Here is a 27,567-nt window from a genome sequence, read left to right on the forward strand (position 1 = left end):
CAAATTTGGTTGCCAAAACACGAATACAACTCAGGCATGATGAGACGTTATCTCAGACTCGATACGGACCAGAACGTGCATTCGCACCATTTTTGGTCAACACTTGAACCATTTTTTCGGACATTTAGATAGCAAATTTAACATGTTAGATAGGGTTGATTGCCTTTGGGTTATTTTCAGTCCAGATTTGAATAATTTTGGCACTCCTATAGTTGACCTATAACATTTACAACTCTATAAAATCAGAACAAAACCTACTGTACTTGTACGTTTGTTTCCTAAAGCCGGTTATACACTGTCTGATTTCTGTAGTCTTTTAAGATTATTACTTATCACGCTGTATGTGATGATCCCAATATAACTTTAACTGAATTCTATAACATACTGTGTGATAATGTATGTTCTACAATCAAGATCCTCTCATGATTAAAGAAAATGACTACGTTCCTGCTACGGCTTACGCCATCAATGAGCATCTACTCCTGCTGAAAACAGAAACGGAAACATTCTTCAAAGTGAGCTTGAGGTACTAAGGCTGTTTTTTTTCTGTCCATTGACATGCTTTGTTTATGTTTCACTTTTGCCCCTAATATACAGTGTGCGTAGCTGTCCTACGAGTTTCATGTACTCATATGCCATGCTCCAGTTGGTAGCTTTTATACGAGCGTGTTAATATCTGAGATTTCAGTCAAGAACTATTGACCCTGCCAGAACTTTGATGTCAACTGTCTTCGGTCTCAATTCACGCCCAAAGCATTATTTTACGACAGGCAATTTTTGACCAAAGACAAAATCAAGCTGAAAATCATACAGTGTAAACGTACTCTCAAGGGGAAAATAAACTATGGCTCTTAAAGTCCAATTACTGTATAAACCTTAACTGTAGTTTACATCTTGGCGACAGCGATTTACCCAAAATCCCAAGTTTGGTAACTTTTTCCTGAAAATGTGCATCATTAATGAGATCTGCTGGTTTGTCTTGTTCAACTTTGGATAAAACCAGACGGCTCAGCTTTTCCTAAACCCATGAAACGGCTGAGGGCTTCATTTACGATCTTCTGCTGCTGACAAGCCAGCAAGACTCACAACACATTACAGATGCTGAATGCTTCCAAACTTACTCACTCGGGCCATAAATCCTGCTCTGCTACTCGAGGAATGCAGTAGCTCGCTGTAGTCAACCTCAGAACATTGCTTAGACTGAAAATCCTTCTCTGTTGTAGGAAAAACTATCTTGATAGTGTCGGTTTAATTTATTTGACTGTTATACGTCCTATGAATCATGTCCACATGCTACAGTATATGCATGTAACATATCCTGCTCATATACAGTATTGAGAATAAGCCTGCGTAACTACTTGTATTGTTACCTGGATGTTACCTAATGTGTCACATGTTCACGACAGTACCACAAGCCCAAATTATTTAATGACTTATTTAATGACATGCTCAGGTATGTCCTTTGTGTTACAGATTATTATGCCTTAAAGGAGGAGATTTAGACCATTAACTAAGAGCAAGTTTGGTGTCCTTGTTTAGTTTTTGAATTTGTGTAATAGTTTATTGACACTCCAAATGGCTCTACTTTAAACTTTTCCAGATTCGTTTCAGTAAGACATAACAACACTCGTCCGTTCATTTATTCGTGAATTCGTTCGTTCAAATAGCCAGGTAGTCAAATTCTGCACACCTTCAAATACAGAGTCTAGTGACTATAAAAGTCACTCAGCCAGGTGGTCGTAGAATGGCAAATTATTAGGAACACCTGCACATTTGTGAATTTTGTCCAAACATCCAGTCACGTTTCAGCAGAGCAATAACATGCAATCATGATACGGGTCAAGAGCTTCAGCTCAAACATTAAAATTTGGGGGGAAATGTAAAGTCAGTGACTGTGACCGTGGCATGGTTGAGTGAACAGGCTGATTTGAGTGACTCAGAAATCGAAAACATCCAGGGAGTCGTCTGACAGGAAGGCTGTAGTAACTCATTACAACCACGGTGAGCAGAAAAGCAATGCACTACAAACACTGAGGCCGAGAGCAGAAGACCACAGCGGATTATCCCCTGCCAATCTCTTTATTACATGTTCATGTTTGCTGTCCATCACTCCTTGGCTTCCTTATTAGTCCTCCATTAATAGTCTAATTTCAGAATTTTTTTTTTTTACTTTTCAGCCACGCCCCCCGTCACCCCTGCACGCGCTCCCACAGATTACCATCAAAGCGACTTCTCTTCCCTCCGACCCCGATCGTGCGTGACGAAATTGTAGCCCGAGGAGAGGGGAGGGGAGGAGGAGGAGGAGGAGAAGAGAAGAGGAGGAGGTCGCGCGCGCCGGTCCGAAACAGCAGCAGCAGATGTTCAGACTCAGAGCGCAACAGGCGCGCAGACAGACACACACACGGGCGCGCGCGCACTAAAAAAAAAAAATAAAATAAAAAAACTTTTGGAAGAAATGAAATGAAGAGTTTGTTCTGTAACCAGAACCTTTTTTGTTAATTGTCGGAACGTCCTTTGGTCCAAAGCGCGGACTTGTAAATACTAATAGGATAATAATAAAAATAATAATAATAATAATTTTCGGACCATGACTACAGAGGGACAGAACCGGAGGAGTTCCCGGTGGCGCGTGAGCGTGCTGTTGTCCGTGCTCGGCTGCGCGTGCTGCCTGCTCAACTCGGCGGACTGCTATAATTTAGACGTGGATAATGCGGTGCATTTTGGAGGACCCAACGCATCGTTATTCGGTTACTCGGTTCTGCTCCATAAACACCGGCAGAGCGCGTGGTGAGTGCGGACAACTTTGTGATCAGACTTATTATAATGTTTATATTGTATCTTATAGACCGCGCGCGAGAGGTGGGCGTCATTAAGTATTGGACACTCTATAAAATAATAATAATGCATGTTGTTTTGAAGATGCATTAGATCAATAGGTGCAAAAGTGATTTCTATTTTAATTGGACGACAAGAAAGTCATTAAGTGAAGTTGTCGTGCTTCATTATGTATGTATGTATGTATGTATGTATGTATGTATTTATTTTTGAATATGAATGGACCCAGACTACCTAAGGAGCATAAATGTGTCATGCTTCTCTATAAAAGTTAAAGAAAAGATGCATGGTGTATACTTCATAGAAGACGTCTTAAAGCTTTACAAATGTGCTGGAAGTGAATCTAGTTACAGTAGTAACCTTACTTTACCTTGATAAACCTTACTTTATGGGGATAAATTTGGGGTTTTCCATCTATCATAAAACCCATAATGCAATATTTCTAATATATATATATATATACATATATATATATATATATATATATATATATATATATATATATATATATAGACAGATAGATAGATAGATAGATAGCTATAGATATAGATAAGAAACATCTATACAAGTTCTGATATTTAACCCCTTCAGTATTATAAAAGCTGTCACGAAGGCCCTTTAAAAAAAATCATCCTACTTTACTTTTTGTCTGATGTGTACATGTGATACTAAAGTAAAATAGTCCCAATATTCAGTATACGCAACAGAAGGATAAATACAGTAACTTCCATTAACACGGAATTGATTTTGAAACATTATGATGTGTGTGTTAGATTAACACACATAACCTGGATTGCTGTATGTCTTTCAGGTTGATTGTTGGAGCACCAGTTGCTGACTCTATGCTTTACCCCAATGTTCAAAAACCTGGCGCCATTTACAAGTGCGATATTTTAACGAAGAGCTGTGAGCAGCTCCAAACAGGTAGGTGATCTTCTCCAAGCTTCGCTTCCATTTCTGTGAACTGACCCCTTTGAGAATATTGGTTTTCCAGATATTGCTACTGACTTGCGAGTTTAGCGAATAAACTGCTAGTATTGCTTTTAACAAGAGTCAGCTTCTCAAAACATCTTTTAAGCAAATTCAGAGAAAATGGCAGAGGAACCGAGACTCAAAAATGGGAACCCGCCCCCTGTATCCCCTGTTGGTGTAGTGGACAGTGGAGTTACTTCTTCTCACCATCTATATGGTGAGAAGAAGTAACTCCACTGTCCACTTGGAAATTCAAGATGGAAATGCCTATGCATTTCCATCTTGAATTTCTAAGTACACAAATGGAGTTCTGTCGCCTTTCATGCTCTCTTGTTCAGGGTCTAGACATTAAATCTCTGGAGCTCTGAACATCTCTGTTCAATCAAATTCATATGCCACTGGTTTGGAAGCAGGTCAGAGTTAGCTGCTGCTTCTTCCCCTTGTGTACTACATACTGAACAAATGAGCCACGAATGAAGTGGACTAGTTGAGAGGGTTGGTCACATTTCTCTTCCTGTCATTATGAAGCATGGCTAACTCACTTTTCCCAAATAAGGGAAATGAGCCTGCCATTGTTCCAGGTCAGACAGGAGTTGGACAGGAAATGCAAAACATCCTTCGTCCATGGGGATTATTTTTCCCTCTCCGAAATGTACAGACGAACGAGGACTGGGCAGGATTCCTGACAGTGGCTGTATGTGAATGAGAAATGGCTTCCAGTGAGAACAGATGAACGATTTATACTAGGTCCTGGGTGGAAAAGCATGATGTCAGCCAGACTGTCTAGCACACGTCCAACATGTGCTAGTGTAATGCTGCGCTTGAGGGAATACAGCGGTCATGAGGCAGCAGATCACTTGTGACTCAACTTCTGCTACTTCCAGCGGTCTCACATGGATACCCTAAAGATCCACACTAAACAAAATAAAAAAGTTTTCACCCTTGCTTCAGTGGATAATCTCATCTGGATCCTACAGGAACTGCTGCTGTAATCATAAACCATGTTCTGTGTTCATCCCAGGATGCTTAATCTGTTCATATTATATCACATCCTTTCAACATATTTAGTACTGTTTGCCTTTGCAAACCTGTATACACATGTATACTGTGAGTAGGAAATAACTCATATACAAAAGTAATCTATAAATTAGCAAGACAAGTTAGTTCCTGTTATCACTTACGTCACTTACGGATTTCTGTAAAGCTGCTTGGTTGACATTAGTACAAAGGAATTGAATTGCAGTCATGTGACCTGCACTGAAACGAGTTCTCTTCCTGTGAACTTGAACATCAGTGCATCACTTCACACCTCTTACCACAAACTGTGGAAACAAAGCAAAGTAAAAAAAGAAGAAGAAGAAGAAGAAGTTCACTTCTACTCACTTTATGACACAGCATAATGTTCATAGTTTCAAATTGCCAAATTTCCTCAACAGCGAACCTTTAAGATGTTAAAACACTGTTTGCAGTTTGTCCTTTATCATTGTCGATGAATATTTGTCCGATTGAATCTCATTGGTGTATACGGTCGAATATGCAAATTAGCTTAGAACACTGACATGAAACTTCTTGTGCTATTTCACAGTTCCAGCTGTTCTATTCAAAAATATGATGACGCAGCAAATAAAAAAAGAAGAAGAAGAAGAAGCAGTTTTGCATGGTGTTTTAAATGTCATTAAACCCATTTTATGTTCTTTTGTATCTGTTTGACATTATCCCTAATCGCTAATAAGAAATTTTTCAAATTTGAATCCCGTTTTCTTACACTTTGGAGGAGGAAACCTAACACGTGCTTCCTTTTGAAACAAATCAGGATTTATTTTTTTGGTTTTGGCTTGTGGATGCTGACTCGGCATGTCCAGCATCCATTTCTGTATTACTGTAGAGCAAGATGTCATGGACAGATGTATTTACGCTTCTATAAAATGTCTCTCAGACCCTCCTGAAATGGTTTGAGTCAATGTGTCTTGGGTGCATTTACGCCTGCATTTTTATGCGGATAATCCCAGTGTCAGTAACACTGAAAATACTGACAAAGTGTAAATGGGGTCCAATGATCAGAACACTAAACAGTGCTGTAGATTGGGAGAGGTTTTAGAGATATGAGATATGACTATTCAAGTCAGTTTGATTTGATTAGCATTTTAACAATAGACATTTTCACAAAGCTGCTCTACAGGAATCAGGATCTTGATCTACATACCTAATGCGCAAGCCAGGAGAGACACTAGCAACCTGAGAAACCTTCAGAGGACTGTAACTTAACCCATCCTCTTCTGGGGGATGAGTAACTCTAGCTAGCTGGGGAATGTGTTGTTTAGTCCTTGGAGAAATTTGGAACTTTTAGTTTTGGTGGAATTTTTACACGCAACCTAAATGCAGCCAAAATATATTTGGTGTCTGAAGTGTGCTACTTTTGTTTATACTGGAGCTTACTGTACTGTATAACACTAATATTGTTAGCTAATGTTTGACCATAACGAGCTAGTTAACTTAAGTAATGATCGTTTAAGTAACGCTTAATATATAGTACGTACTGAAGCTACAGTAACACCAATGAAGCAATGAAATGTATTCAAATAACAGATTCTCGCTGGAAAACATGTTTACATTTTCATATCTGCATTGATTGGCAATATTTTTACATTGCACTCATATGGAACTGTATAATTTACAGTACGGAAAGGGAGCACCAAAATGGAGGCTATCTTCAGCTCTAATACTGTACGTACAGTGTATATGGTTGTAATACTTTTGTGTTTGGATCTTGCACAGGTGTGGAGCAGTGTGGGAAAACATGCCAGAGTGAAAGCGATAACCAGTGGCTTGGAGTCAGCCTCTCCCGAAGGCCATCCAACGGTGATGTACTGGTACGAATCCCAGTACCCTTTTAGTATTCATTAAATTAGTACAGTATAATGAGCTACTACAGTATATAAAGCTCACTGAGCTACTATATAACCATATACCATGTATATTCTCATGGAAAAATGTACTAAACTTTCCTTGCAGAGAGTAAATGTTTATCACCAATCTTCTCTTCCTTTAGTATTTAGCTTCTACCCGATGTAGTGAATATAGTGTACGTTTAAAACGAAAGTACTTAATTAAGGACGACTGTTGTTCTTTGAAGGTGCGTTCACGTTTGGCTTAATTTATCAATCTTTTCATAAAGTTGTGTGTAAAGGGTTTCTAGGTCAAACTGAACTAAAAATACCCACCCCAAAAGTTTTGATACTTCTCAGTTCACTGTATATACTGTTGTATGTATCTTGATCAAATGCAAATCAGGCATGAATTACCAAGCATGTTCATGGTGCAGCTGATTTACATTTAGTGACACCCACAAAACTCCATTAAAGACAAAGCTTTAACAACGAAATGAGGAAAGAGCGCCCCCTAAACCTGATGTGCACAAAATTTTCCAATAATGCAGCTCGGCCACTGCAGCTTGTCAGCTCCCATGGGCACAGACTGACTCTTCCTCCTCTTATAGGGTGCCTTTTGTCCTAATTGCATGGCTAGACTGATTTGTCTTAATTTATGGATTTGTTTCCGACAGAGTTTCACAAAATTCATGTGTGTATTTGAAACAAATAAACAATGTCAGCGTATATTAAACCACAGTAACTCATCACCATTTACATGTTTTATTAGTGGGTCCCCTTATGTATGTCAATTTGCACAAAGTCAGACTTAAATGAATATCGCATTACGTGTGAAAATGCTCCTGTGAACAATTTGCATATAAATATGCCCATATCCATCTTGATAAATATTTGTATCTTGAGAGAGAGAAAATACACCTGTACAGGATCTTTCTTTCTGACAGTTTACAGATACAGAAGTTTGCTAATGAAGGCTTACATCACACTCTTTTAGAGAGCACAAGAAAGCAAAACTGCTGAGCATGCAATGTCGTTGAAAACTTTAGTGTTAGAGGTGTGCTGTGATTCCCTTTATAAAAATAGCTGGGGAAAAATTAACAATATGTGTAATATCTGAAGTGTTATTATCGAATAATTATTTAAATGAAATTTGTGATAAAAAAAAAAAAGCTGTATGTTAGAACACTGGTTCTCAAAGTGGGGTCTGGGATTTAAATTTTTTATTTTGTCATAACTAAACGAACGATTATAATGATTACTGAGTTCTTATAATTATTAGCCGGTTGGTCATTTTAATTGAACTGGTATAAATAATGGCAGCGTGTGTTTTGTGTTTTGGACATATTAAAACCTCTATGGCTCCAGTAAATAACCAGAATATAAATGCGCCTAATATTTGAACAGTTGGAATTTGCTTATAAAACAAATCTAATCTAAAGTGCACTGCAAAAGATTGAGAACCCTTGTGTTAGAAAAATATATATATATATATATATATATATATATATATATATATATATATATATATATATATATATATATACACTGATATAGTATAGTGCAAAATAGTGTTCCGATGTAAGTCGATATACTATGATATACCGGTATATTTTTATAAGAAGTCTCCCATCCTCCCATCCTATCAGACTATACTAACTATTTTTTTCAATAAAAAACAACCAAACTAAGGTCCATAAAAGGCTTAAAAGTGAAACATACTAAACTTTTTGCAAGCTGGCGTACACTTAGAACTGACCCCAGTAATCGAAACCTGGCACCTTTAGCATGTATTTACAATATTTTGACTTCTAGACTTTAACATGAGTCAAAATGGGTTATTCTGATCTATCATCTCATCTGACAGTCATGCTGTAGGATGGGAGATGTCGGCGCTGTGTAGTCTGTAGCTCGTTATATCTAATACAAAAGCACGCTTGTCTTGTAAGCCTTCAAACTGGTTCCAATTTCAGGCATGTGGACATCGCTGGAAGAATGTCTTCTTCTCGCAAATAGACCATCAAAACAAGCTGCCGCATGGCGTGTGCTTCCAGTTCAGCTCCGATTTTAGCCGCACAACCCACTACATCCCTTGCTACAAAGGTACTTGCATTTACAATCTATCACGCTAATGTGTCTTCGAGGCATCGTATACTATGAATGAACAGAGAAGACTGTGTTCAGCAGTGTTCGTTGAAAGACAGCATGGCTAAATGGCTGTTTGTCTGCGCAGATCATCAGAGGAAGTTCGGTGAAAACTATGGATCCTGCCAAGCTGGGATTTCAAATTTCCTTACTGAGGTATTCACTTGGTTTACCAGAATAGAGCTGGGTCTGAAACGGTGTCCTTTTTGTTTGTTTGTTATTAGAGAAGAAAGCAATTTTTATGTTGACTATAATATAAACAATTATAATTTTCCCAATTACAACACATCCTAAGTTGTTTTATTCATCTTATACCATAGCAATTTGCCAATTGTAACTTATATTTTTTTATCAGTTTATAGTCATATTTAATGTTGTCCATGAAACAAGTTATTTCCTGTTATCACTTTGTTGTCTTCCGTCTCTTTTTGCGTTCTTAAAGTTAATAAGCCAATAATAAGTGCTAAATAAATAATAATAAGATTGTCATGTTATGAAGAAACTGCAAAGCCCTCCATCCTGAAGACTTTCCCATGTCAGAAAAAGTTACAGCTTTACCTCTGACTGTTGCAAAGTGCTGACAGAAAAGGTCACTATATCAACAATTACAATTTAAAAATAATATCATTTTGTTGGCTCATCCACCATACAAGTCCTTGTGAATGAGCTGTTACTGTAGAAACATTAACAAGCGCATTAATATAAACCTTCCATCCAGCTCTACTGCCAGAGCTGGCCAATCAGAATCGAGCAAACAAACCCGACCTGGCTGACTGATTGATTAAATGTATTTATTTAACACCACAGGCTATGTTTCATGTGTTGATGTAGATGTTGGTGTGTTTTGCAGGATCTGATGATAATGGGAGCTCCTGGTAGCTCTTACTGGACCGGCTCGGTTCTGGTCTACAACATATCCAGTAAGGTCTTTGCTGCCTACGTTGATGATGATAACACGGTGCTCTATGGCAGCTACCTCGGTAAGACAGGAAATTTCATTGTTTGGCTTGCTTCCTTCACTGAAACATCATCTCTAATCCATAAGACATAAGATATCGAGTGGTGATACATTTAATGAGTATACAATTTACTGTAACACAATACTCAGCATATATATATATATATATACGTAAAGTAAATATATATATAGCATAAGTAAAGTAGGATTTACGGCTAGTCCTGTAATTGTCAAGAAAATAGAGGGATGCATGAGTGAGTGCAGGTAAATCCATCAAAATCGAGAGAAACAGGCAAGGGTCAAGACTGGGGAAAACAATACACAAAGAAGTGGGATCTAGGTCCAAGCAGGAATATCGTAATATCTATATATAAATATCGATATAAAGTCTTGGGTGAAAGAATGACATTAGGAGCCAGGGACCAAATATGGTAGTTGGGAAGCAATGATCAAGTGCAACCAATTATCAAAAAGAATGATGGTTAATGAGAACAGGAAACAATGACCATATATGGAAAGTGGAACACAAAAAGGTCAATATATTATGCAGAATATAGCAATTATATGGTATAACAGTACAGCTTCAGTTTGTCTTGAATCTCTATTGGTCAGCTATTTTTTTTTCCTTTGTAAAAAGAATTTTTCTACAGCAAGGTTATTTAGATGGTTAACACATTCAAGATGCAGCTTATCAGCGTCTCTGTTTTCACACAGAGGGACAAACTGAGCAGCCCTTTAAAGTGCTGATGTAAGAGCTTAAGGTATTTTCACATCCGTTGTACATCAGTGCTGGTGTCAAAAAAGAAACATCGCTCACATAATACAAAGAAAAGTGCTTAATAAGAATAGATAAGAGAGGTGATGTGGACACTGGGAGCCTGGAGTACAGTATATTAAATGTCATGATTGCATCCAGTTTTACACCAAAAGGGGTTTCCCACTGTTCATGTTATCGGTAGTTATCCATCTTGACTGTTGAATTACTATCTTCTATACTATATTATAAAATCTTTTTCAGATTTGAGGAATAATTCATCAGAACTCAGAGTTTAGCAAGCTAACAATGTGGGTCCGTATTCAGTGCTATTAGCAAAGTTAGCTATTAGCCAGTAATGATATCTAATATCATTTTTCGTAAGTAAAATAAGCCACTGAATGGCTGTCATATACTACAGGGGAAAAAAAAAGTCATTTGTTTATCCATGTGTCCATTTTCAGATTTTTTATTTATAATTTTAAAACTTCCAGAATGTATGTAAGATGATATTGACAGTTGCTGATCTAAAATAACACAAACAGTTTTAAACAGAGAAAAAGAAAAAACACCCTCCTTCAATTCTATCCAAGGCAAAATAAAAATGATTCCCACCCATTCCTATGTCCACAATCATTCAGAGAGTAATTAGCAGCCAGGTGTTACTAATGAAATTCACAAGATTAGTTAATCATCAAGAAGTGTAAATCCCTCTATAAAAGCAGAACTTTTGGCAGTTTGGTATTCTGGAGCACTCAGGTGTGTGCCTACATCATGCCAAGAAGAAAGGATATCAGCCATGACCTCAGAGAAGCATCTGGGAAGGGTTGATTTAATGCTCAGAGATATACAGAAAACCCTAAGATCATGTTCAATGCAGGCCTCTGTAATAACAAGTATGGTTTTCCTGGAAGGGTGGCTAGGAAAAAAAAACTCTTCTGTCTAAAAAGAATATGGAGCATGAGTTGCAAAATTGTCTCTGAAGTTCTGGAACAATACCCTTTAGACGGATGAGACCAAGGTCGAGATGTTTGGTGATCACGCACATTACCATGTTTGGTCAAAACCAAACACACCATATCACCACAATCACCTCATACAAGTGTGGTGGAGGTGTGATGATTTGGGCTTGTTTTGCAGCCACAGCGCCTCATAAACTTGCAGTCTTTGAGAAAACAATGAATTCCACTTTATACCAGAATATTCCGGAGACAAATGTGAGGCCATCGATCCAGCTGGTCTGACATTGGGTCATGCAACAGGACAATGACCACAAGTACACCCACAAATCAACATCTGAATGGATAAAAAAGACAGAAATCAAGGTGTTGGAACCTCAACCCCATTGAGATGCTGTGGTGGGATTTTAAGAGATCTGTGCACAAATGAAGGCCCTCATACATCAATCAACTGAAGCAATGTTCTAAAGAAACATGAATTGCCAAAAAATGATGTAATAAACTCCTACACAAGACTTTTACTTTAAGGTGCTGTTGCTAAACGTGGTTCTACATGTTTTATATGGTGTAATTCTTTTCCCCCATCAGGTTTATGAATGTTGGTTTACTTTTTAGGGAAAAAAAAAAACAGTACATACTGAAATTTATTGTTGTTATCACGTGAGATTATTTGTATGTTTAAAGAAGTTATTATTTAGGCCTCATGTGATGAGTATGGCAAGACTTTGGCAGGATTAAGTGAACACTAACAGGCATATATATATATATATATATATATATATATATATATATATATATATATATATATATATATATAATGGGAGTATTTAGAGTATTTAGTATTTAGTAGAGCAAACGCTAAAAAGCAGAAAAATGTGGAGCAGAGTTTCTGTTAGAGTAAACAGGAAATAGTCACGTGTGCTACATATTTATTTACTGCATACTGCACGTTTCGAACAAATAGACAGTTATATTTAACCAGCGTTCGGTCATGGGTGTAGCGTAAAATTCATTAAGTGTTAAACCAGACAGCGCCTTGTTTAGGTGTTATTTTCTTAGTCTTTGTATATCTTTGTCTGGAACAGCAAACGTTTATATTTACTTAAGTGTCATGCGTTAGTGCGACTTCTTTTCTACGATACCATGGTCTAAAGTTATAATAAGTGTAACTGTTTGTGAACTCATTTTAGTGCTCTTCTCTCACTAATAAACTGGCTTAGTTGATAAGTTAATAGATCCGTAAACTTAATAAACAGACAACTCGCTGTATATCTGGTTATACGTAGTGTTTACAGACATATGCAAATGAGTCTTCTAAACAAATCTAGAAGTGATTTTTATCTACTCTTAAATGCTCCATGAGTCTTGAAGAGTTTCGTTTATGATTCACATTGCAGCATTATTACGATCCAGCAAATGAAGATTGTTTTGGTCTAGGTACATAGCGCACGCCATGAGCAATAAAAATAGTTGTACAAATAATAAATGAATTAGCTAGCTCAACAGGCAAGTCAAAACTCTGTTATGCTGCCCAGTTCTGTGATTTGCCCAGAAACCTAACTGTCCAGGTTAAAAAGTGGGAGCTAGCATACTGTAATAAGGTATGGCGAGCTAGTTAGTTAAGTGCATTAAATCAGACTAAGGGAAATGAATGTGCACATGATTACGTGGTATATGCGTGTTTGCGCCCCTGACAAGGCATTGACAAACAGATATTCTTCAAAATGTGCTCTTGTTTGGTGTGAGGTGACTGCACGCTAATCAATCCATCCACTAAAGAACCTTCTATTGTTCATCAGTACAGGAATGTGCAAAAATGTTATTATTTTGTTTTAAGGTCTTTTTTTTCTCCCCTCATAGTACTGCCCTTCAGAAGCTACATAAGATATTTACATGTTTCCCAGAAGATAAAATAATAACAATTTTACACTGATCATCCAGTTCAAAAGTTTACACCCCCCCTGGTTCTTAATGCATCATGTTGCCTTCCTGAGCATCGGTGAACGTTTGCACCGTTTGTAATAGTCGTGTACGAGTCCCTCGGTCGTCCTCAGTGTGAAAAGATGGTTGAAATCTTTTTCAGTGTGTGTAAATGTGTGTAAACATTTCAACCGGTTCATTTGTGTAAATCCAGTTATTATTTTTCTTGTAGACTATATGTGAACATCTCTTATGTGAAATAGCTTATTCAGGGCAGAACTAAATACAAACAAAATGCAATTTTCATGATCCGTCTTATTTTTGAAAATTATTAACATTTTGCAGATTCTGCAAGGTGTATATAAACTTAAACATATCAAATGGCCTTTGGTTTTGTGAGAAATATTAAAGAGTAGGATTTGTTTGCTTTCTCTGGTTATTAAAACGTCTTGTCCGATGGGTAGCTATGAATAAAAGACTAATAGCCTGGACATGAAAATTGTCCATCCATGTACACGATGTATATCTGGGGAAATGTGGAACATTGTGAACATTTGACCTTTGAACAAGCCATCCTTTAATAAACTACAAAGCGAAGCACAATCATGGAAGCTAACTGCAGTTTAGTTTTTGTCCACATTGTCCTGCATCACTTGGAATGTAAAATGTATGGTTTGTTTTGTTTTATTCAGGTTACTCGGTCAGTGCTGGTCACTTTCTGCACCCGAGCACTATGGAGATCGTGGGTGGTGCACCACAACACGGCCAGATTGGCAAAGTAAGTCATTTAAAAAAAAAAATACAAATGTCCTAATTATTGTACATGATTTTATTCAAAGTGATTTCCAGTACATTTGAAGCAATACAAGATAAAGGTTTTTGCTTAAATGCTTGAGGATTTGAAAACAACTTTCCTGGGGTATGATAACCGTTAAACTCCACATCACATATTCAGTACATCACACTTTCTACTTATGACTTTTGCTTATAAGAGGATTAATAGTTTCCCCAACTATTTCTGACAGTAACTACTCTGCTGAGAGTCAGACCTAGCAAGAAACAAGCTGATAAATAACAGCGGTGGGATTTTTCACTCTTCATTTCCTGAAGTTATTACATAGAGACGTCACCCAGGCGTATTGCTGTGGTGTACAGGATAGATCTCATTTTCTGTACGTGTTCCTGTAGACCGTTACTTCTCTTCCATCTGAGCGCAGAAAGGAAGCAGATTGTTACTCTGAAGAATGTAAACTTTTACAATCGGTCTTCTGCTAAAAAACAAAACAAAAACAATAACGGCAAATTAATAAATAAAAGAGGACTGTGTCTGACCATTTTTGATCAAAGATCTGTGTTGTGGCGAAAGACTGCAGAGTAATCTGTACTGTTAATCACGCTGGTCTATAATGAGTTAAAATAAAGGTTTGGTAAACTTTTGAATAAACTTTCATTTCTTTTGTGCAGGTTTACATCTTCACAGTGGAAGGCAATACTCTGAGAATCCTGAATGAAACGAGCGGCTCTCAGGTGAGTGCAGCTACAATATAACCTTCTCATCAGTGACGGTGAGGACAACAACAAAAACAATAACAATAACAACAACAATAACAACAACAGCAAAACATAATGATAATATTTTTATATGCGTGTCAAAATGAAAAAAAAAAATCACAATAATTATAGAGGGATGATTTATTTCATTATATTATATTATTAACGAATAATTTCTAATGAAATTGATTTGTTACATATGACATAAAATAGAATAAAATTATAATATATGATAAACGAATACAAAGTTTACATCAAAGTAAAATATTTAACATATACATGAAAACAACAACAAAAAAATACATATAATACCATATTACATATAATAACATGAAATTTATGTGAAACTCAATTTCCACACAATGGAAATTGTTCCCTTGCTCTCTTTCTTAATTATTTATTTATGTGTTTATTTATTTGTTTGTTTTTTTTTAGTTGGGCTCGTACTATGGAGCGAGTGTGTGTGCGGTCGACCTGAACGCTGACGGACTCTCCGATCTGCTGGTCGGGGCGCCGATGTTCAGCACCTTGCGAGAGGAGGGTCGTGTTTACGTCTACATTAACCAGGGCCAGGTGAGAACTGATACCTCTCCATCTCTCAAGAGCAGCAGCATCACTTCCTGTGTGTGATTTCACCACCCGTGAGAGCGATGACTCCCCGAGAGCTCTGCCGAGTCTTTTCACACAGTTCCCACGGTCGTTTTTGGTTACTGAAATACTCTGGTTTTTCATATTGTGAGCGTAAGTCAGAGCACACCCATTCTCCAGATCCGCAGATGTCTTTCACTTTTATTACATTTACAATTATTGCTTTGATGGATGCGTTTATCCGAAGCAACCTCAACCTCAGGCAGAAGTCAGAGCAGAGCAGTTGAGAGTTAAGGACTTTAGATGAGAAAGTCAAGTAAAGCACACAGTATGAATACTTTGAACTTTCCCTGTATAAATATTGACATAACTTTTGAAGTCCAGCTGTCAACACTAACTGTCCTGGGATTTAGTCTACTATTTAATGAGTACTGTCGTAATTTCAGCATGACTTAACTGATGACCTACTACTAGCGATGGGTGACAAATTAAAGGAAAAAAAAACCCCTTAGCTGTGTTATACTATGAGGGGGATTTACAAGAATGCTGTTCATCTCTATTGCTCTATTGTTGATTTGGACCAAACGTTGCACACACAAAATGCTTTAAACTACTCATATATAGAATTATCTAGTAATATATTGAGCATGTCTCTAACATTTGTCAAAAGTACGTTTACTTCCCCCCCACCTCATCATATCTCTGACCAATGAATGAAGGAGTTTTATGCATGTCTTTTTTTTTCAGCCTTACACCTCACAGCCAACCTGTTTTTTTTTTTTTCCTATGCCTTTTGTTTTGTTTTAATGATGTGCAGTGAGAAAACAAACGAAACCAAGGAGCAAACTAGTTAAAAGTATCAATTCCGCGCTGATTCGGACTCAATAACCGGACCGACCGTTGTGAAATGCAAACGTTATGCCAGGGAAAGCTCTCTGTATTCAGACTCATCTTACTGGAATTTCTGGACGGCCTGATCGGATTGTGCTCATTTTCCTTCAGTACAAGAAACTGTCAGATCAGGAGTTTCTCAGTTGTGTCGAGAATCCCATTTTTAAACACAAGCACTTTTTTTAAGCCAGAAGAACAAAAAAAAAACCCTCTAAATGTGTTAGCAATATTTATTTTTTAAAAATGTTTCCATTATGCTATGTTAACTTGAACTCTTTTATGTCCATGGTTTAATAAGCTCACCAAGCATTCATCTGCCATGTTCACGTGCTACGTTAGACATGTCTAGATATAAGAAAATAGCACTGTATGTTAACACTCACACTGCATGGTTTGCTGGGGTTTTTTTTTCTTTTTCTAGTGATATCTTTTTTGACTAGTCTTGGTTATTTGGAGTGTTAGTGTTGGGAAATTAGACAGCTGGGTTTTTCTGGACCAGAGATTGTACGATGTAGTTCTGATTAATCAAATCAGGTGCATTTTAGCCAACAAAGGTCATGAGTTACAACTGGCAGAATAATGAAGCTTCTTATTTAAAAGTTTAATTTATGCTCGGAGTTTGAACTCGGACTCAGACTCAATGCCTGCTTTGATCTCGACGTTCAAGGCCGTACTGACAGAACAGCCTTCACGCATCCCAGGCTCGGAGTTAAATATTAACCAGCTCTGACAGTTGTTAGAGCTCTTTTTTTTTTTCTTTTTTAACATCAAGTGTACACAATTTTACCGAAAATCGATCTGATCAAAACAGACATCTTTTGCATCCGAGAGGTGTTTCTTCAGTTTTGTGGTGGAGCTATGACGCTCATGCTCTAGCTAACAAATAATAGATAATAATAGATCTCACCCAGATATCTCTGTCAAACCACATCCAGTTCTTCAGCTGTGATTCAGGATGCAGTGTGATTTACTGTTATCTATAAACATGAACAAACCTTCACCATGTAAATAAAAAAGCTGTAACAGTACAGGAGTATATCTTGCTTAGCGTAATTGGACGTTGACTCTTCCCCTAGGCCCAGCCTCTTAAAGAGACCCCCCCCACATCCCCCCGCCTCCCCCCCCCCCCAACACCAACTACAAGTGGGTTTTGAACAGAAAAATTGGGTTTTTTTAAACATACTTTGACACCTTAACTTTAAGAAATCATAAATATATTCTACCAAAACGACGTGGAAATGTTTTTATTTATTTATTTATTTATTTATTTTATTTTTACTTTTGAGCCTTAATGAGATCCCCTAGGCACCGCCTTCTAAAATGTGTCTTGTCAACTGTATGTGTGGTGCTCAGATGTCACTGTAGTTGACAAATCCTTTGCAGTCAATGAAGTCTGGAGCCCATGGATGGAGCCCAAATGCTGAGTTCCCTCTCTTGAGATGCTTTGCCAGGCCTTTACTACAGCTTCCTTCAGTTGCTGATAGTTTGTGGGTCTTTATATAAATATATATAGTTTATCATTTTTATATATAATATTTCACCATGCGAAAAATGCTCTCAGGCCAACACCTATTGTGTGTAAAATGTTTTGATGAACCGTCGGTTTAAGATTCCTGTGCGAGTCTCCAAGTATTTTTAGCCAGGATACATTTTAGGATGTTTTTCCAGATCTTCACAGTAGTTATATTTTAATGCAGTTAGCAAATTTCCAGTAGGTCATGCTTAATTCCAGAGACACTGAGCTCCTTTGTGTGTGTCAAAAGACCACAAGACTTTGTGTGTGTGTGTGTGTGTGTGTGTGTGTCACTCTCACCAATTTTGTGCATCCGTTTCTTGTAAATGTCATTTTGCTATATGAATAAAGAGTGGGATATTAGCTTAGCGAAGACATGTTGCTTGGTGTGACATGAACAGCTTCATTAGCTTTAACAGCCTCATGGCTGATTAGATGCATTTACACACACATACACATATGCAGTACATACACGGCTCATTTCTAAATGACCAAGTACCAGTTAGTCATAATGCACTGAAAAATGACGTGGCGTATTGTTCACTTTCATTCCCAGGTGAACATGAGAGAAGCAGAGTTCATGCTCATGGGCAGCGATTCGTACGCAGCTCGGTTCGGACAGATCATCACTGACCTCGGGGACATCGATGATGACGGCTATCCAGGTAGCACACAAGGACAGTAAATAGTCTTTGATTAATTTGAATGTAGATCTATAAAAGTAGAAAAGAACTTAAACTGTGGGTTTTGTGGACGGTTTCTGCTTTGTGTTAGATTGCCCAAACTCCTCTGTTGTTCATGCTACACTCACTATTCTAGCTTGCATTCACTAGCTTCTCAGAGTAAAAGAATACATGCAAGCCTGGACACAGTATTTTTGTGGATTGAACAAGTGACATCAACTGTGTAACTGCTTAGAAAAGCATCCCTGTAATTACTGTATCCCATAGCCAGCTAGATGTAGCGACGCTGAAAATGAGACAAAATGATCTGTATTATTAACATTTTCCATGGATCTGTTGGTAAATTACTATGAAAAGGCACAGAATGGCTGCAATGAACCTGTAGTTAAAAACTTGAGTGCTCCTACATCTCTCAAAGCTGAAACTGTGATTAAAATCGATACCCATCTGCTGTGGATGTAGTCAGACCAGCATCAGGAAATGATTCAGAAACATGTCAGGTGTTGCATTTCCGTTTGATTCAGTGTACAAAGGTAAGAGAGATGGGAGACTAAGGGCATGTTCTTAACAGATATAATCCTGTGTGAGGAGTTCTGAAATCTTTCATGGCCACGACTTAATAATGCGAGGGAATGAGAAAATTAAGCCATGTCCAGTCTTTAGTAACATGAAGGAATGGCCACTATTTAGTAACGAGAGAGAACAAGATATTTATATCATGGCCATGACTTAGTAACGTGAGGAAACGAGATAATTAAATCATGTCCACTATTCAGTAACATGAGGAAACGAGATAATTAAAGCATGTCCACTATTCAGTAACACGAGGACAGGAGATAATTCAATTGTGGCCACAGTAACATAAACGAACGAGATAATTAAGTCATAGCCATGGCTTAGTAACAAGAGAGAACAAGATATTTATGTCCTGGCCACGACTTAGTAAAATGAGGAAATGAGATAATAAAGTTATAATCACTATCTAGTTATGCAAGGAGACAAGATAATGAACTCATATCCACTATTTATAAACACTAGAGAATGTCCACTATTCATTGCCACGAGAGAACGAGATATTTATGTCATGGCCATGACTTATTCATGACCTATTCATCATTAGAAATAAATATGAATATTAATAACGACAAGATAATTCATAATAAACTGTGCATGTAAGCTTCTATAGTGTCTATCACATGCACAATCTATTATTAATTAGTATACATGCATTAGTGCACACCTATATCCTAAAACAAAATATTCATTTTGAATAAGTTTGTTAAAAAAGATCTTCTTTTTTTTTTTTTAAGTAAATAGTATAGAATATTCAAAACAGTGAACATCTCAGCTTGAACCTGGATGGAATAGACAGTTTAGTAATGGTGAGAGCTGTACTCTAAATGTTATGAAAGTCATATGAAAATCTTCTGGAAACTTCTAACAGCCTCATGCTGTCTTTATTTAAGACCTGCATCATTTTCAGAAAAGAATAGTGTTCTTTCCATTATTAAATCATCTGTTTTCTCTGATTATTGTAAATTATAGAACTGAGATGTTCATTGTTTTGTGTATTAGTAGGGATGTCACCAGCAGGGCTCTGTATTTTCACCTAATAATGCATAAATGTTTTTTTTTTTTTTTCTGCTAGAAACATCCTATTCTGGGGTTAATCAATAAATCCAATGATAATACGTAAAGAAAAAACAAAGAGTAGCCCCAGTTAATAGCTCACAACAAAACAAAACAATGATTGGGCAGAATTTGAGTTAGACACCCAGAGTTTAGAGAATGTTTGGGTCTCCTGTGTGGATGAACTATGAAAATGATTTCAGGGCGTGGAGAAGTGAGAACAGTGTGGTTTGGAAGCAATCGAGATGCAGATAAATGTGCAACCGCAGATCAGCCACTAACCACACTCAACCTTTCAAAATAACACACAAACTCCATATATAACTCGTCTTGTTTACTATAGCCATATTTCTCTCTGCCACTTATTTCACTTTTTCATTTTTTTTTTTTACTTCTCCTTTTCTGTTAAATTTTTGGAGAAGTTCTGGAGAATTTTGGAGTTCTGAACAATTTTTGAAGAAGTTTGGAGACATTTTGGAGAAGTTATACATTTAGATTTCCTGCGTTATGATGTTGATCTTTAGGGCGGTTTTACACTTACCCCTTCAGCTCTGTTTAACACAAATTTATTTTATACTGTATGAAGAATTGAAGCTTCCTAAACCATGAATGTTAATGTGGTTTGTGGCCTTCTCTGAGGTGATTCCGAATGAAAACCGCAGCTGTGCTCTAGAATATAACCATAACATATTCATATAGTGCGTTTTAGTAGACCAAAATGCACTGAAATTATGATACATATATATATATATATATATATATATACGCTTAGGAGCATTACCAATAATCTGTTCTTGTGTATATTGCAATATGTAAATACTTCACGTTATTTTTCAAAATATCATCACTTACAGTGCGTTGTCTTTCGATAGGCAGTATTTCGTGGCATAAAAGTTACTGCTCTGTAACTCTAGAGCGGATTATTCGGTGGTTAGCCGCGTTGTTAACAGCTCTTGGATGTGGATTGTGTTTCAGACGTGGCCATCGGAGCACCACAAGAGGAAGACCTGCGTGGAGCAATTTATATCTACAATGGGAGAAAGAGCGGTATAACGTCCAGCTTCTCACAAGTACGTCTACAACCTGCCGTTTACACTCGCACTGTACGTTAGGAGGTGGGACGTTTCGGGACGTTCCCTCTCCTCCTTCGCTTCCACTGTCTCATGCCAAATGCTTTAACTTTAACTGCTTCATCTCTGAAGACTCCGTCTGGTCTGGAGGTCAGGAATTGTATATATTTCATCAGTTATCAAACACAAACATTGCTTTGCGTAAAAAAAAACATGATACGCTTAAGAGCTACACAATATGGAGCAAAGAAGTATTTTATAATAATGTCTGCTATTATACAGTAATCATACCAGACATCAAGATAGCAAAATGCCAATGAACCAATGAACTGGTGCTGTGTCACTCTTAATAATGAATTTATTCCAAGAAATTAATCACCTTTGATAATCATGACAACTTTTGAATAACTTTTGAATTTTTTTATTCCATAGCACCGGTTTCTATAACTAAACAGCTCACCTAGGGCGGTTCAGGTGGTATATAGCTGTTGTACCATGTGTGGCTAGCTTATTGCCACAGCATTAAATGTAACAATAAACTGATTTTTAAAAAAAAGTATGTTTTGGCTATTTTGTGTGGTATAAGAGGAATTAAACACTTCAAGACCCACTTTTAAAGGGAAATAATTTGGTGTGATTATTTTGGTGTGGCGACATGTGCACATCTTTGTTTATTTTCCTGTAACGACAGATCCTGAAGTGTAGTGTTTTATTCTTTACTTGACATCTGATCAGATGAAATGAATTTTTGATATTCAGGCCTGCTTAAACACTAAAACACTGCGGTCAAATATATGTACTCATGCAGCAAGTGATTCAGTGGTGAGTCAGCATCAATAATCCAGTCCCAGTTGTGTAGAAATTCTTTCCAGTATTACTATAAATAGAAAGTAGATCATTTATTCACAACTATTTCTATAGTTAAACTGTTCCATGCTAGGAAGAAATGCCTCAGAGTGGCTTATTATGTGTGTTTTCATTCTGACCCATAGAGGATAACAGGCTCGGTCCTCGGCCGCAGCCTCAGCATGTTTGGACAGTCCATTTCCGGAGGCATCGACGTAGATGGAAACGGTTACCCAGGTAACGCTTTTCCATCATTACTACATACAGTTTTCCTCTTTCAGAAGGAAAGTGACAGAAGTAGCACAAGTAATACAAATAGTGTTCGGGTGATGATTTCGGTATGAGAGAATGCCGTGATTTCAGTAGCAAACATAAATAGCTAAACGGCATAACCACAGTACCTGAACATTACCCATATAACCTAGATAGCTGAAGTCAAAAGATCTGTGTGCACTATGACCTTCACCAGGTGTCAAACTAATACACAAGTTTACTTAGTTGGTCCTTAGAAGCATGTAATATTAATTGATTCCAATTATTAATTGATTAATATTAATTCCCCCCCCCACACACTGTTCATGATATTAAACCCTAAATTAGCGCATAGCTGTAAATTCATAATCTGTCTTAGACGATATGATGAAAAACATCATAGAACGATTCTCAAAGACATTTCTATGATACATGATCTGGATCATGATACAGTATATAGGTTTGCTAACAAATTCCCAAACAATACTGTAGTGTGTTTTAATTGTTCAATGCTTTATTTATTGTCTTTCAAATGCATTTGATTTTTACTTTTAGATTTAAAAATACATTTAATATATATATATATATATATATATATATATATATAAAGTTTTCAAAATCTTAAAAAAAAAATTGAACATTGCAGAATTTTTTAAAACATCAGTTCAGCTGCTCACAGTCAGCTGGTAATTATTTAGTCAATGTAATCTCAGTAAAAGAGACTCGTGACATAATTTATCATGATATACCGTAAATATTATATAATCATATTGCCCAGCCCTAGAGCGGAATGTGTTTCGTGCGTTTAACTGAGAGGCAAAGACAGGATTTCCTTTTACTGATATGTGTGGCGGCCTGAGAAAACAATTCGGTGGTGAAATTTTGACTGAAAATTTTTACTGAACATTTCTTGGACTTTCACTGAATTTTTCTAAAATATGCTTCGATTTTGCCACAAGTACAGTTCTGGCATTTTAAAGTCTGGTGAAAAGGGTAAAGTTGACACTTTTTGAAAATGGAGAGTATTGCATTTAAAGATTTCATCCTGACCATTTTGGCAGCCGGGATCTGATTGCAAACTGAATCGATTAGCCTTATATGTGTTTCATTATAGCACATAATTATCAAACACCTTGATCAAAGTGTAACACTGACTGCGTGAGGAATCGCACTTAGCTAGCAGGGTTTCAGACACCTGTATTCAGACTGACTGTTTTCACCACCATGTTTCTTAATCTGTATCCTAGAAAAATAAAACCCAACACGATCTCTTGTATAGTTTTATATAGTCCTCAAATCCTTCACAGTCCCTTTTATTTATTTATTTATTCATTTTTTCACCTAACAGACGTAGCAGTGGGAGCTTTTCTGTCCGATGCTGCGATGGTGATCCGGTAAGAGCGTTGCAAACATTAATAAGCATATATTAATGAATCTACAGCTTCTCAATGTGACTACGCACTAATTGAATTAGTGAATCAGGAATGTTCCAGTTTAGGCAAATAGTAAACACATGGACAGCCCTAACACATCGTGTGAACTGCTCTCACATATACAGTACAGTTATATAATAATATAATGTGAACTGTACACCTGATTTCAAAGCTGTGTTATCGTCAGTGCTGCTATCTGTCAATAAAAACACACTGTTGGGAATAATGGTGCGTGTTTTTGATTTGGATCGGATATGTGGTTCTCTAGGACTCGTCCAGTGGTGACGGTGGAGGCATCGTTGTTTCTGCCGGTCAGTGTGAATCGATCGGTGGCCTCTTGTGTTGAACACGGTCTTCCTGCTGTGTGTATGGAGGTCAACGTGTGTTTCATGGTTCAGGGAAAAGCCATCCCCGGACTTATAGGTGAGTAAAAGACAACCTTACACGCTAGAAGTATAAAGGTAAAATATAAAGCTAAAGAAGTATAAAGCTAACCCTAACCCTAGGCATAACTGTTTATAATCTCATAGCTTTGATGTTCTGTATTAAGCCTTGTTCTTATGCAAATTAGCGGTTGCTCTGAAAGAGTTAAAAATATATGATGACGTCTGAAAGAGAAACTGTTTGAGAAAGCGACACCCTCAATATGGTACAAATTTTATCAGGGGTTTGCTGAGAGAACAAGTCTGTTACTCAGACTCAGGCCACAACTCCTTATCTCTTCTCTACATCCTTCACATAGCCATGGCCGTTACAAGTGTGTGAGTGTGTGTGTGTGTGTGTGTGAACTGTCAAGGCCTGTCCTTGCTGATGGTGTGTTGTATGGGTAAACAAAGGAAAACATGGCCGACCACACTGAGCTTGGCTCACGCTCTCGTCTTACACGGTCTGGACGTTGAAATTCCTGGCTTTGTTACAAAGAGAGATATAAGCTTAAGGTCAAAGGTTAAATGTGTGGGAAGTAGAGACTAAAGGTTTTACTTCCAGTACTTCCAGTTTACGTCCACCCTATATGTCTTTGAGCGACCTTTGACATCTCATGGGCTGGTCTAAAACCTTATCAGTCAAAGTTGAAGTGAAGTTCGTTCGACGGTCGTCAGTCAGATGAAAGGTCGAGTCAGGATAGACTTCGGGAGCAGATCCTGCCCATAAAACACTTTCAAAAAGTGGACATCATTTCTTTTTCAAAACAACACAACGTGCCTGACGTTTATGAAATGTACACATTTATGAGACGTGTCCGCAAGATGTAAGCCAGATGTTTCAACTATATACCGTTTGATATGTCCTTTAGATATGAGTGTGTAAATCACCAAGATAATCAGTTAAACTTGTTAAAATATCAGTTTCTTGATACATTTCCGATGGTTCCAAGAACAGTTCCAAGAGATGAGGAGAACTTTATTCGAATTGTTGAAAATAGTTGATTAGTCATCTAAATCACCATCTGCTGTCACTAAAGATGAGGTCCTGAGTTTTTCCTGTTCTCAAGAAACATCAATCAGCCTTCTACAGCCACAGAGCGAACATGTGATCCTTTAGTAACTCAGGTATAATATAGCACAGAAATGTAGGATAGAAACAATACTTGTGGGGTTTCCTCATCATTTATTTTCTTCCCTTTGTATTTGGGAACATTATGTCGACAGCCTAATATAGAAATCTTTATTTATGACACAGTTTATGGTACGTTAGTTTTAAAGAACTTATTTCTTTTTATTTATTATTATTTCTCGCCACTTTCCTGCTCAGAGCTGAAGTACAACCTCAGTGCAGACATTAAGCACAAGGAAGCGTTCCCATCTCGCTTCTACTTCCACGCTAACGGCACGTCCAACGTCACAGAGGGTCGCGTCAGGGCCAGGCATGGACAAACAACCTGCAGCAAGCATCAGGCTTTCATGAGGGTAAGAGGACACTACATCTGAGCTTATTCAGGGGTGAAAAAGAGTTAGCCTTTGAGGCATTTAGTGGTACCGAGTGGGCAAAAGAGATTACAGTTTAAGACTGACTAAACTGTGGATTTCTGATTATAATTGTCATTGTGTCTGAAAGGCATTTCCCCAGTTGCTTCCATATTAAGGAATTAAATGTGACTGGACATGCTGAAAATAATCAATATCAGGTTTTGATTTGGTTAGTTCCTGTGTAACAGCTATAAAATAAATAGTAGTTCCCTCTCAATCTCTGAACAGTTAATAACAAAAGTTCAGCGTGTTAGTGAGAAACGACAAATCTCATACTTCTCCACCCTGAAGACTTTCTACACTTTTTTTAAAATAACAACACATTTTTCAAATCTGTTTATTGTACTCTTTTTTTTTTAAACTTTTTTCCTTTTTTTAAATTTAAATTAAAATTTATTAAAGGGAACTCCGACTATAAAGACTTGTATGGTTTATTAGATTAACGCTGACATCCGCTATATAAATCCGCTATGCAAAACACTCTAAATGTCAGTTTTTGAAAAAATAAATAAATAAATCCATGCCCTCGTAGGCCGCCATTGCTTTTTACATCACAATGCATTCTGGGTAATGACGTAAAATGGTTGCAACAGTCTTGATTCTCCAACAAACCTACAGAGATATAAGCTTGTCTTCAGGCTTTTCGGTTTGCACCCGAGCGTAACATAAACGAGGAGGCTGATATTGAAGACATTACTCAAAATGTCCATCACAATGAAGATGTTCAGAGAGGTGAGGAGGTGAGAGTGGCGCAAAATCCATGGTGTCTGTGCAACAATTGCACGTCTATGCCAACCGAGAGCGTTTGCTGTTCAAGGTAAGCCTATGGATTAAACGTATTCTAATACCAATAATTTTTAGAGATTATCAGCCATCTCGCCGTCATATACTTTACGCTGTCGCCATGTTATGAGCAAATCTATGCGATCTACACAGCTTCTGTGTGTATGGAGGTACTCATATTTTTGGAAAGCTAAGATTCTTGTGATTCGACTGATATAAACCGTTTTTGAGATACAATCACAACAGCAGCTACAATCAATGTATCTGTCAGACCACCGACGTACAAACAAACACTTACGAAACGGATTCAACTCACCTCATATGAAGCCTCAGAGTAACAGTGACAGTATCAGTGACAAAAACAGTCTTGTTACACCGGCAAAGGTCCAAACATTCAAATTATGTATAAAATATTTAGTCCACCTTTCAAAAGAGACCAAAACCATGCATGTACTCCAAATGGCTCAAGAACTGCTTTAATTTTACATTGGGTATGCCGTGGCTAGGCTTTTTTGGCCTGACTTTACAGGAGCTTTATGTTATGAGAATATACAGAAAAAAACACGCTAACAAGATGCTTACGGATTTGATAATATTTACAGATATCCCCTGTATCACAGCACACAAGAACTAGAAAATGACAGCCAAAAGCAGCACAGTGAATGTTGCATTATTTTCCTAGTAGCTAATTCCTCTGAGTGCAACCATTTAAGCCGTCGACTACGAGTGCACTGCGCATGTCACGTAATGGCGGCCTCCATAGGTTAAAATATGTATTAAATATGAAGGATTTTTAAAGTAATGATCATATTTCATGTCTTTCTAACAGCGTATTTCAGTAGGAGAGGGCAATTACTGCGTGTTAAGACCTACAAGTCTTCATAGTCGGGGTTCCTTTTAGTACATTCCGAGGGTTTGTGCTGACACCTTTTT

At 37.4% G+C, this 27,567-nt stretch overlaps 1 protein-coding gene across 1 annotated transcript in view; it reads left to right on the forward strand.

Annotated features, from left to right (window-relative positions):
• The first annotated feature begins 1,885 nt into the window (after positions 1 to 1,885).
• Positions 1,886 to 27,567, forward strand: part of itga4 (integrin alpha 4) — a 44,559-nt gene continuing 18,877 nt past the window's right edge. Inside the window, exons 1-15 of the mRNA XM_053626279.1 lie at positions 1,886 to 2,787; positions 3,647 to 3,759; positions 6,583 to 6,677; positions 8,666 to 8,795; positions 8,926 to 8,993; positions 9,688 to 9,817; positions 14,121 to 14,206; positions 14,893 to 14,955; positions 15,415 to 15,552; positions 18,528 to 18,636; positions 21,259 to 21,353; positions 22,346 to 22,436; positions 23,800 to 23,845; positions 24,153 to 24,307; positions 25,637 to 25,791. Of these exons, the coding sequence (XP_053482254.1) occupies positions 2,588 to 2,787; positions 3,647 to 3,759; positions 6,583 to 6,677; positions 8,666 to 8,795; positions 8,926 to 8,993; positions 9,688 to 9,817; positions 14,121 to 14,206; positions 14,893 to 14,955; positions 15,415 to 15,552; positions 18,528 to 18,636; positions 21,259 to 21,353; positions 22,346 to 22,436; positions 23,800 to 23,845; positions 24,153 to 24,307; positions 25,637 to 25,791 (1,674 nt within the window). The 5' untranslated portion in view covers positions 1,886 to 2,587. The remainder of the gene's footprint in view (positions 2,788 to 3,646; positions 3,760 to 6,582; positions 6,678 to 8,665; positions 8,796 to 8,925; positions 8,994 to 9,687; positions 9,818 to 14,120; positions 14,207 to 14,892; positions 14,956 to 15,414; positions 15,553 to 18,527; positions 18,637 to 21,258; positions 21,354 to 22,345; positions 22,437 to 23,799; positions 23,846 to 24,152; positions 24,308 to 25,636; positions 25,792 to 27,567) is intronic.

Source organism: Ictalurus furcatus, chromosome 6 (genome assembly GCF_023375685.1).
Source record: "Ictalurus furcatus strain D&B chromosome 6, Billie_1.0, whole genome shotgun sequence".
In the NCBI taxonomy this organism is placed as follows: Eukaryota; Metazoa; Chordata; class Actinopteri; order Siluriformes; family Ictaluridae; genus Ictalurus; species Ictalurus furcatus.